The following is a 12,221-nucleotide window of genomic DNA, read 5'->3' as shown; positions in this document are numbered from 1 at the left end:
AATGAGTTAATTACCCCTTATGTTTTTAAAGTCTACTATAGAAGAGGGGAAAGGATAGCTCAGGGGTAGAGCACATGCTTAGCATGCAAGAGGTCCTAGGTTCAATCCTCAGTACCTCCATTAAAATAAATAACTATATAAGTAAATAAAACCTAATTCCCCCTCAACAAAAAAAGGCAAAACAAAGCAAAAATAAATAAATAAATAAAATCTACTATAGCAAAAACTTTCTAAAGATGTTTAAATCTTTTCAACTAACAGTAGTAGGTTAAATTTTACAAGCTAAAAGGTACATTTCCAGCAATTGCACAGAGACATACCTGAGGGATGGCACCATAGTTCCAGATATATCCTTTATAAGGGAACAAATTTGCAACATAACGGAGTTTTCCTTTTTTCACATCTTGTTTAATTGGGTTTAAAGGGTCCTTTGTAGCAATCTGAAATTTAAAACTTCAAATCATATATTTGGATGTGAAATACTATTCAAATAAGGATTTAACGAAATGAATTATGAAATGCACATCCCCTAATTCCACTTTAATGGTATATTTTTACTCCTAACACTTTAATAATTTGAAATAAAAGTTTCTCAATAATCAGACTTTAAGTGGAAAACGTATTTGAGGTATATAGGAACTATCAAGAGGGGAAAAAGAACATTCACTAATTCCAGAAAGCAAAAACTGAAACTAGTTGGAATAAATCCTAATATCTGAGCAATACGTCTGACTTCAGCCTTCCTTTAAAGCATTGAAAATTATTCAGAATTTGAGTGTCTATTACATGCAGTGTTGTTATAAAAAAAGCTCAATTAAGTGACAGAAAATGTTATAAATCAATAACAAAAATCCAAATCCATTAGGTGTCATCAGGAAGAAATTAATAAAATGTGAGAGAAATTATAATAAAATCATTTGTGGTTGGGGTGACTAAGGAAAGCCTGTTGACTCTATGGAGGAATCAGTGATGGACTTAAAGGGAAGAAAAAAGGAGAAAAAGATAATTCTAGGCTTTGGGAATGCCAGAAGCAAAGGTGTGGGGAAGGAAAGTCTGTAGCATATTTACAAATAGTAAGTGGTTGAGTTTAGCTGCAGCACAGAGGGAAGATTGGCGGGCAGTGGGAGACACAGCTGGAAAACAGAATAGGACTAGAAAGAGGGCAACCTGAGGCTTTAGCTGCTTAACTCTTGCGCAAATCAGTACAACTAGATCAAAACGAATCTCCTATGTCTGACTGCCAAGGGTGAAACATACCTCCATTTTTGCATTCGACCAGCGTGGTACTTCAACTACCATGTGGAACACATCCTGAAAACAAAAGAGAAGGTGAGACGGTCACAGGAGCTAATTTGTTCTCTTATTTCAATAAGCGTGCCCCAGTTCTTCCAAAGTTATACTGTTGGCTGTACTGAAACCTTGAAGTCAATAGAATGTCAACAAAATGCATCAAAAAATAAGGCAGACTGACGGGTGAAGAGATAAAGCAAATACAGCAAAATAATTGTAGAATCAAGGTGGTGGGTGTATGGTTGTTCACTGTATAATTCTTTAAACTTTTTTGTATGTTTTAATGAACATTAAGTTTTTCATCATAAAAGAGGGGTGGGAAGGAAGCATGTTTTTATAAAGAAGGAAAACAATTTTTAAACATAGTAGAATTCGTATCTCTGAGGAGGACCATCTTCAAAGCAACCATCTCCAAAGGCTATTCATTTCCTCTAGGGACAGTGCAATTACTCAAAATGTTCTGGACTGGAACTTTTATTGAAGAGGCGATTTATAAGAGAAACTCCAAATCAATTTACTTGTCATACTTTAGTTTTAGCCTCAAACAAAATCAATCAGCTTGATTACCCAAATTATTCTCCCAATTTGGCTGTTTCTAAAAATCAAGTACTCTCTTCTCCACCATCCTATGTGTGGTTGAGTTTGCTCCTCGCCATGTCTTCTCACAAGACTTTCAGGATCAAGGGAGTTCTAGCCGAGAAACAAAAGCAGAATCATCCCATTCCCCAAAGGATTCAAATGAAAACTGGTAATAAAATCAAGTACAACTCCAAGAGAAGACACTGGAGAAGAACCACGCTGGGTCTGTAAGGAGCCGCACTTGAGGTGGCACACATTTATGCTGTGTCAAGGTCACCTGCATCTTACCATTCACTCTGAAGACAGTGCTTCTGCCTGAATGGCTGGATGTGTTTGGGAAAATGATTTTTCTCTTTGTGTCAGTGTTTCTGTCCTATTGCTTTGGCTCAGTAATAAACATGTGAGACCGTTTGTTGGGGGGGGAACAAGTACTCCTCAAAACACAAGTTTGACATTGAAGATTAAAAAAAAAAGTTCCCAAAATATTTTCACCAATGGCAGTTCTATTGTAATGAATTTACAGCCTTAAACTGACTTCTTGAAATTGGATAACATATTTAAAAGTCTCAGCTGCTTACTGATTAAAAATCCAATTAAAGAAAAGTCAGTTATCTCCTTTTGCACACCAGAGTCAAATATCAAGTTGAAATACGTTCTCTAATTAAAATTGAGCTTTAAGTAGTCAGAAAATTATTTTTACCAAGGAATGAAACTTTAAATGTAGTCTTTCAGTTTCAAACATCTACAAAGGGCACACGTGAAGCAAAATCTGCCATTATTCTTTTATAAAATGTATATTTTTAAAAGTTGATTTTAAATGAAAATCACTTAGTTACATACTTCTTAGAATTGTTTCTTTTTTTTTTTTGCTACTTTGCATCAAAAAACAGGGATTGATAAAACTACAAGGGAATAAGTCAAAAGTTTTCAGCCAATAATTACCTTTTACTACTTTGGCCAAGCAGAAAGCTACACAGATTTATATTTAAGAGGCTAAAACTTCTGTCACTTACTTATGTTCCTGGTCAAACCAAAGGAGACTAGAGAATTCCACGGCTTCTGCTCCAAGCCTCCTGATGCTACTTGATACATAACATTTAAAAAACCACAAAGAATGGAGACATTACTTAAACCCAGGACTGAATAAATTGCTGTATACCTATAAACTCATAACTGGATGGTTTTAGAAAAAGTAACACATTGCTCGTGGGTAGGAAACCTCAGATCCCATCTTTGATTAAGTATCATTTTACTTATTGTAAGTTTTCGAACAAAACCTGCATCTATTTAGCACCACACCTCAGGTATTAAAAACATCAAAGATTTGGACGGTTAACAAGTCAGTTTTCAGCAGCAATACCTGAAAGGTCCACAAGATGGAGCTGTTACTACATGAAAGATCGTCTGGGACGGGAAAATCAAGGAAACTGTCTAGTTTTTGTTGTTGTTGTGTTTTTAAACTATCAAATGAATAAAGTGCCTCAAGAAAAAAAAGTAGCAAATAGAGCTACAATCACTGATTCCAAGTTTGGAAACTATACTGAACATTTTAATGGAATTACATGGTAAATACATAGAGATCCTCAAAACCACATTACCTAATATTACAAACCTACATAAGCAATAGGAAAGCAAAAAAGAGAAAGAACCAACATAATGGAAAGAAAACATCTTTCAGAAAAAGAGCCTACTGCAAACAGCAGAGCTCCAAAAGCCTGAAGTTGGTACTTATTAGAAATTAGCTGGGACAAAAATAGCAAGGTGTATCCTGCAAGGAATCTCAGGGACCATTCATTCATTTTTGTCAAAAAACATTTATTAAGCACCACTGTTTTATGTCAGATACTTTTCTAGGCACTGAAGACTAGCAGCGAACAGAATTAGTGCTCCTTTAACTCCCTAAGAGTTGGATCTCCAAACCAGGTCATTTCAGCTTGTAGGCCTCAGACTAAAGCTGGGTCCACAAATCTAGGTGAGAGACTAGTCTGTAAAACAAATGTTTAGCATATGTATGTAGATGCTGTAGTGATTACTGTACCTTTTTTTTTACAAAAGCATCTTTATGGGAGTAGAACATTTCCTTATTGACTACGTGAGCTCTTCTGATAGAGATTTTATACTTGAAAAATACTCTAGAAGTTAAAAAAAAAAAGGCAAGGTGCCCTTGTTTTTAACTAGCCTTTTGCTTTATGTCTACTCTCTAGATAAATTTAGAAGAAAATCCTTTCTTCCACCACTGTTTTTCTTCAAATTTTATCTTAAGTGTTCTCACCACACACACATTCAAAACAAATATATAAGGTGATGGAGAGGTTCATTAATTCGATTGGGGGGATCATTTCACAATGCATACATACATGAAATTTTTATTACTTTCTATGCGTGTGGCATATGATGAAACCTAATTGTTATGTCATAACTAAGAATAAGCTCCTATTTTTCCCCCTCGGATGAGCTTTAAGATGACTAAATTTTGAAAAAAGATATTCTAACCAAAACTTCTTTACTTTTTTATCTTTATAAAATCAAACAAGTCTGCATTTCCAGCTGTCAACCTTTTCTACAGTTTGCAATGGCTAAGAATTTTAACCATAGAACCTTTTCCAAGAAAAATGCACATTTACACCCAGTTACATTTTCAGAGAGATCTCATGACCTCTGAAACACACTGATGAGTATTCCAGGGCCTCAGGGCCACCAAGAATCCCTGGACTGGAAGGCTTTATGGCCTTCCCAAGTGAAGGAAGTTCTTACTCACTTCCTTTGAATTCTATGCTTAAAAACAAAAACAAAAACAAAAAGCTCAAGCCTTTTCCCCTCTGCTTTTTTCTTTGTAAATATCAAAGAGATATTTTCTATGGAAGATACCAAAAAGCACAAAGTAAAATCCACCCCACGTATGTACCCAACATCACTCGAGGCAGTGTGGCTCAGTGGCTAACACCACAGGTGCTGAGCCAGAATGACTGGCTCTGAATCCAGCCACTACCACTTATGAATTCTAGTGGGTAATCCTGGACAGTTAAGTTAATGAAAAAACCTAGCTCAGAGATTGGAATGATGGCTAAAGGAGATAATCCACATAAGGGCTTTAGCATGGTGCTAAAGGTAATCTAAGACACTCACTAAGACCAACAGTGCTCAAAGGTAAAGCAACTTGCTCAACGTGGCAAAGCCAGCTGGTGGTAAAACCAGGATTACAACTAAGATTTCTTACTCCTGGTTCAGTGATCTTTATAAAGTAAGCTCTGAAAAGCTTCAGATGTAACCAGTCATCGTGGTCAACATCATCACCCTATTTTTAGTTTTTTGGTTATTGTGTATTGACACTTTATAAGTCAGGCATTGTGACTGTACGTAACATGCATATCTAATCATCACAACTTTTTTTTAGTCAAGTCTGTCAAAAATAACTTTGTCTTTTTATTTTTATTTATTTTTTGATTGAAGTATAATTGACTTAAAATATTGTATGAGTTTCAGATGTACCACACAGTGATTGGATGATACACATTACAAAATCATCTCCATGGTAAGTCTAGTTGGCACATGTCACCATACAAAAGTACTACAATACTGTTGACTATGTCCCCACGCTGTGCAGGACATCCCCACGACTTATTTTATAACTGGAAGAGCATGCTTCCTAATCTCCCACACCTGCTTCCCTCAGAGCACCCTCCTCCCCTCTGGCAACCCACAGTTTTTTCTCTTTATGAGTCTGTTTCTGTTTTGTTAAGTTTTTTAAAGTTGTTTTACAACTTCAACCTTTTGACAAAGTTGATAAACCACAGAGATTATGGTTAGAATATCTGTCTTCAAAATTTAGTCACCTTAAAGCTCATCTGAGGGGGAAAAATAGGAGTTTATTCTTAGTTATAACATGCCAATTAGGTTTAATTGTTATCAGTGCTCATCTGTGTCCCCAGTTCTAACTTTGGTTTAGAAACACAGAATAAAACCCCAACCGTTCTATATACATAAAAAGTTGAGGAAGATGGACAGTATTTAAATTATTAATTTGGTGACATTTTTTGAAAGTTCCATTTATAGAGCTGCCTATAAACAGAAATAAAAAATTCAAAACAAAGCAAAGCCTGTAAGAAAGTGAGTACCACTGACCATTGAAAAACACAGATTTGAACTTTGTGGGTCCACTTATATACAGATGTTTTTCAGTAGTAAATACCACAGAACTACACGATCGTTTGGTTCAATCCCCAGACAGGAATGCCGGATAAGAGGGCCGGCTGTAAATTATATGCCATTCGGGGCCCCTAACCCCAGCATTTGGTCAAGGGTCAAACTGTAATCTAACACACATCCACTTGAGTGGTATATCTCCAACAAAAGTTTCAGGTACAGTAAGACAGTATCTTTAAAAAGTTAAGAATGATACACAACAGCAGAAAATATTCTGTTCAGTTTCTGAAGCACCAACCTATTTGACTAGAAGCTTGATTTTTTTCTCTAAGAGGAGAAAAGAAACATAGTTCCATATTTATATATTCTCCCACGAGTCATCTGAAAAACAAATAGAAACCTCTATGGTTAGAACTAGTGTTTAACATCAAAGTCTAAGACATTGAATAGAAAAATACCAAACTTCTAAAATTAGAACATCAAGTCATGATACTTGAGCACTTTAAGATTTAGATAAAGCTTTTAATCTACCCAGTGTTTCACACTGTTTAAATTTCCTGTTACCTCAGAAGTTTTATGTCAGAAGACACCCTGAGCTACAGGTGCTTTTATATTTGATCCCAATATAGCAAAAGACATCCCAACAATTAAAAGAAAAAATCCAGTGAGCCCTTCCTTTTGCCTTCTTTCACCCAGTGGATTTGGAAATAATCCAAGTAGGGTATCTGAGTCACAAGGATTTCCAGAACTGGCTGGATTGATTACCTAGAGGCACCTATACCAAATCACATGCTGTCCACATTGAAAAGTCCTGATGTGGAGTAGATCATAAGTCTTTGGGCATTTTTTCCTCATAGAGCTGACTGAATTGTGTTAAAGGCACATTCCCCCCTTGCACCCCTCAAATGACCAACCATATTAGGGAGAAAATTTATGACCACCCACACAAAAATGTGTTTAAACATAACCACAATGAAATTTTTTTCAAAAACCTCTCTCTTCTGTAACCAGGAGAATTAATCAGATCTTTTACTTAGGCTATAATCCAAAATAACTTATGTGTACCACACCCTTATTTGTGTTTTTGTATAGACTAAACTTTCTTAAAAACAAAACGAAAGAACTCTTTCCTGCCTCTCAGGCAGGAGTCTGAAGCGCTGAAGTTCTCTGAGGTCTGGCCCACTGGTGAAATAGAGTTGTTGCAAGAGCTTATGCTTTTGAGCCAGTCCAGGGTGGTACAAAGGCAGAGTCTTCACTTGGGTAATCAACCCCAGACTATAGATACAAGCAGTCCAGTACACGACTTCAAGGAGTTGCAGAGTAACCTGAGTGAAGATGTTTTACACAACACCAAAATGTAGTCTTAGTTTCCTATTTTGGGGTAGCCAGTAGCGGCAATAAGATTAGGCGCCGTAAGTGCTATGATCCTTTTGGTCCTGGGCTATGATACTGTCCAGTCACACATAGCCATGGGCTGAATGTTTGTGTTCCTCCAAAATCCGTATGCTAAAACCCTAACCCTCAAAGGTGATGGTATAGTAGGTGGGACCTTTGGGAAATGCTTAAAACAGGAGGTGGGACCCTCATGAATGGTATTAGGGCCTTATAAAAAGAGGCTCCAGAGAGATCCCCAGCCCCTTCCACCACATGAGGACACGGAGGTCTGTCACCAGAAGAGGGCCCTTACCTGACCATGCTGACACCCTGATCTGGGACTCCCAGCCTCCAGAACTGAAAGGAATAAACATGTGCTGTTTATAAGCTACCCTGTCTATGGTATTTGGTGGTAGTAGCCCAAACAGGCTAAGACACTTACGAACACAAAAACCCCAATTGTATGTCAAGAAAATGTTTTCCTTCCTCAGCACATGGTATGCCAAGGAACCATCAGTAAACAGAAGGTCATCATTTTATACCTCTTCATTAGAGGTCTCAGATGTTACTATAAAGTAATTTGATATACATACTAATTATACAGCAAACGGATAATTCAAGCCAACCAAATGAGGCCAATTCAAGGGGAAGGAAGGATTCTGCAGTTCATATCAACTCCCAAGAAATCAGATGTAACAAATTAAGTTTCTGAATAAATACAGCTTTGAGAATCCCACAGGAGAACACATGCCAGTTAGAGGTCCCTCCTGTAACTGTGGCACATAATTAGCCTCAGGTTGTTTGCTCCACTGCCACCAGTTACAGCCCAGCTCAGGCACACTCCTCAGAAGCAATGAGCAGGTTAGATTTTCTGCCAATGTCCAGTGTCAGCACAGAACTGTAGCAATCTTCCTGGTAGAAGTACAATGAATTTATCGATTTCTGATAGTCAAGCACGGAAAAACAGTAACACTCAACACACACAAGGATAAGATTTCATCTTTATTATTCTAGATGTGCACTGGACTGTGACATTCACATGTATTATGTATCGACACCTAGCTAAGGAAGGTCAGTGACCTATGAAGCTTTTATGACTCATAAAGATTTGCCCTCATTATAGATCAAGCTTCTTGGCTGAACAGAAAAAATTTTTAAGGGATAAAAAGAATCAAGACATCTGCTCTTGTGTCAGTTAAAATAAGCAATGGCGGGCGGCAGGGGATGGGAAGGGACAGACTGGGATTTTAAAATGCAGAGTAGATAAACAAGATTGTACTGTATAGCACAGGAAAATATATGCAGGCTCTTGTGGTACCTCACAGCGAAAAACAAAATGTGACAATGAATATATGTATGTTCATATATAGCTGAAAAATTGTGCTCTACACTGGACTTTGACACAACATTGTAGAACGACTATAACTCAATAAAAAAAGTTAAAAAAAACAAGCAATGGCTTTTAAAAATAACAATAACTATTTAAATTTGTACAAACAATGCACCCTCTTCGTAAAAAGATTAGAAAATAGAAAAAGGCAAAATAAAAATAAAAACAAAGAGTCACTAGTAACTCTACCTCACAAGGATCACAAAGATTTTAAAGCATATAGCTGGACATTTTTCCCTGGGAGAAAATAAATTTCTTACCAATTTGTGCTAAAGTTAGATCTCTTCAGCTCACTGGTTTGTAGAGGAACAGACATCTCTTTTTAGAAGTCTATGGACTAACCTTTACTAACACTATTTCAGATCTTAACTCTATCAGTCCATTGAAAGTACTGAATTTTCCTGTATTCACTGAATAATGTAATGTTTACTGTTTAATAAATATCGCAGGGGGAGGGTATAGCTCAGTGGTAGAGCGTGTGCTTAGCATGCATGAGGTCCTGGGTTCAATCCTCAGTACCTCCATTTAAAAAATACAAATAAATAATAAAATTTAAAAAATAAAACTAATAATAATAATAAATATCCCACAACCCAAATTTTGTGCTGGCCACTTGGTTAATTTTAAAATCACTTATAAAGTACTAAGATTTTAGTTCCAAACACATACAGAAAAGACCAACGTGAATTTTTTTTAACAAGACAGCTTTAAAACATTTGCTTCTGTTCCTCTACCCCTTCCCCAATTATAGTTGCTTCTTTAACCAAATAATCTGGATTTAAGACTGACTCTTACTTAATCAGTGCACCTTTAACTCACAGCACAATGAGGCATCTTAAGTACTTCTTAAGACATGTTAAGAAAATTCTTATGTGGGACTAACTGATCTGAGTAAAGAGACTATGTCTTACCTTATCTGCATAAATTGGAATATCATGAAATGGAGATATATACTGTCCTTTTTCATTTTCTGCAAAATGAATTAGAAAAAATTGTTACTTTTTTTGGTTAACTGTATTTCCAGATGCAGGAAGTACATTTTTCAAGACTTTTTAAAAAGAGAGTTTTTAGATTTACAATAAAATTGAGAAGGTACAGAGATTTACCACATACCCTCTCCTCTCATTATCAACACCACTCACTAGATTTTATTCCCACCCCAGAAAAACTGGTTGCATATTTCACCTTCCTGATGCCTCCAAAATCAGGTTAGGTTTTTATCCTACGTGTTCATTAGGTGTCCAACAGGTACTAACCCTTACGTAAGGCAGTGAGGACTGCCTTACATAGCTTTGTATCCCCAGAGCCTAGAAAGGCCCAGTATACAAAAGGCAATCAAATTGTTTGGATTGATCTTATGTCAGTTGACAATTTACAGAACTAATGAAATACCTGGGCTCAGCGAGAAGGGAGGGGATCAATTTGCCAAATCATAAACCATGTCGCTTTAAGTGATGTTCCAGGAAGACAGAGCCATCTTAGATTATGATTTTTCTTAAGGATAATCTAGTTGTAACAATACTTGAACAGGTAATTTCTGTATTCTAAAGACCTAACTACCATATCCAAAAAGTAATTTTAAAACCTCCTTACTATTCTTTAGGAAACCTAAGGGTCAGTCCACATTGCATCCTGTCATGTTTAAAAATCAAAGTGTAATAGGAAAAACTCAGCAGTGACCATCCCCAGTGTCATACGGGTCCCTTCAGAGTCAATTGTGACTTGTGGTTCAACCCCCTACCAGTTTTAAAGAGACTGGCAAATGTAACATTATAGAGGTAAAAATCTTCTCCTAATAAGGAAAGATGCTAAGAAGTCTTTAATTTTTAAAAAAATTTAAATTATCTAGTACTCACTACCAATACATAATCTAAGTAAAATCTGTGTGTGTTCTGCAAGTATAGCTTGAAGACAATTACCCTAATCATCCTCCCACCTTCAAACTAGAGTTATCTCTTTAAATCCCTCCTATAGAGAAATTCTAGAGCCAACAGCAACTTTACGAAAATACTTCAGTGAATTATTTGTCAAAAGTTCCTGCACTGCCCCTTGTTGCTTAATTCCGAAATTAAATAAAATGGGCGGGGAGGGAGGGGTTAGGGAGAGGGTGTCCCACCCTTCCTGTATTTTAAATGGCAGTTTAAACTTAACTAGTTGTGTAACTTTAGGGTTCACTTTCCTTTTTCTCTTGCATCAGGCTACGTTTCGCTGGGAGCTTTGTTCTTTCAATATTGCTGTTCTTCCCCGTACCCGTCTCTTTAAGGCCCTTCTTACACACGAATTTGTGGTACCTGCCCATTTCCTTTCGAATAAAATTGTTAAGTACTTAAAACAGAAACGCCTTTGGTGACACATTCTCGAACGCCTCCGTTATCTCTAATAATCTTTTGGGGGCGAAGGTGGGGGCGGGTAAGAGGATAAAGATAAACCCAAGGTAGCTTTCCTCCACCTGCAAGGCTAAAAAGGTGGTGCACCAAGAAAAGCGGAGCGCCGCCAGCCTGCAGCCTCCTCGGCTCTAAGTGCATACTTGGGGTAGGTACCCCTTAAACGCCGGTTCCTTGCACAGGATTTGGCACTTTCTTACTCAAGCTTCCCAGACTGACGTCACCTGTTTGACTTAAGGCGAACAGCTTTCTGTTTCATAAGGCGTCTTCCCAGCATCAGTGTTACGAGAAAATATGCGGCAGGGAGGCAGGAGCTCTACTGGGATCCCAGGGGGATGGGTCCAGTCCTCCACTGACCGCTCCTGATCCGGGCCTCAGTTTCCCCATTTGTAGGACGAGGGTCTGGACTTGATCCTGCTCGGTGCCCACAATCTGAGCTATAAGGAAGGAATTAAGGTCTTAGGGAGTCACCACCATTACCTCCCCCGCCCCCGTTCCTCCAAATTGAATAATCCTCTTACGGGGATTAGTTTACCCCCAGACACCTTTCTAGGGTGACTCAGTGGTTTCCTTTTTCCCTCAGACACTGCCCGAGCCGGACACCTGCAAAACTAGCCTAGCCCAGGTTCAGGTCCAACCGAGAGTGTGAAAGAGTAAGGCCGACCCACGCTGTCCTGCCTGCGAGAGGGCCGTGTGAAATGAGAGGGCCAGGCCGGCCCAGGCCCCGGGGACCGGCCCGAGGAGCCCGACGCCTGGGACAAGGGGCCGAGGGCGGGCCAACAGCCGCCAGGGCGGGAGCGGAGGCGAGGCCCGGGAATGAATGGGCGGGCAGGCAGGGAGGGGCCACGGGCCTCCGACACTCACTGAGGAAGACTCGGTACTCAAGGGTGAAGGGCGCGGCGCGCTCCTCGCTGCTGAAGCTGCTCATCGTGCCGAAGACCAGCCGCCGCCGCCGCTGCCTCCGCCGCTGCTACTGAGCCACAAGATCCCACGCGGCGCCGACTGACAAGGAGAAAGCTCCACGCCTGCGCACTGCGGAGACTGGGCCGGCTAGAGGGGCG

At 38.7% G+C, this 12,221-nt stretch overlaps 2 protein-coding genes across 2 annotated transcripts in view; one reads left to right on the top strand and one right to left on the bottom strand.

The window, feature by feature from the left end:
* PPA1 (inorganic pyrophosphatase 1) overlaps positions 1–12,221 on the bottom strand; it is a 24,055-nt gene extending 11,834 nt beyond the window's left edge. Inside the window, exons 1-4 of the mRNA XM_006212878.3 lie at positions 12,025–12,221; positions 9,688–9,746; positions 1,258–1,311; positions 321–440 (exon numbers count right to left, since the gene is read on the bottom strand). Coding sequence (XP_006212940.1) covers positions 321–440; positions 1,258–1,311; positions 9,688–9,746; positions 12,025–12,088 — 297 coding nt within the window. The 5' untranslated portion in view covers positions 12,089–12,221. The remainder of the gene's footprint in view (positions 1–320; positions 441–1,257; positions 1,312–9,687; positions 9,747–12,024) is intronic.
* On the top strand, positions 1,680–2,100 carry LOC102536687 (large ribosomal subunit protein eL39-like). Its single transcript, XM_072972330.1, has one exon. The coding sequence runs from the start codon at positions 1,945–1,947 to the stop codon at positions 2,098–2,100; it is 156 nt and encodes a 51-aa protein (XP_072828431.1). The 5' UTR covers positions 1,680–1,944.

Source organism: Vicugna pacos, chromosome 11 (assembly GCF_048564905.1).
Source record: "Vicugna pacos chromosome 11, VicPac4, whole genome shotgun sequence".
Taxonomy (NCBI): Eukaryota; Metazoa; Chordata; class Mammalia; order Artiodactyla; family Camelidae; genus Vicugna; species Vicugna pacos.
This window is presented reverse-complemented; position numbering and strand designations above follow the sequence as displayed.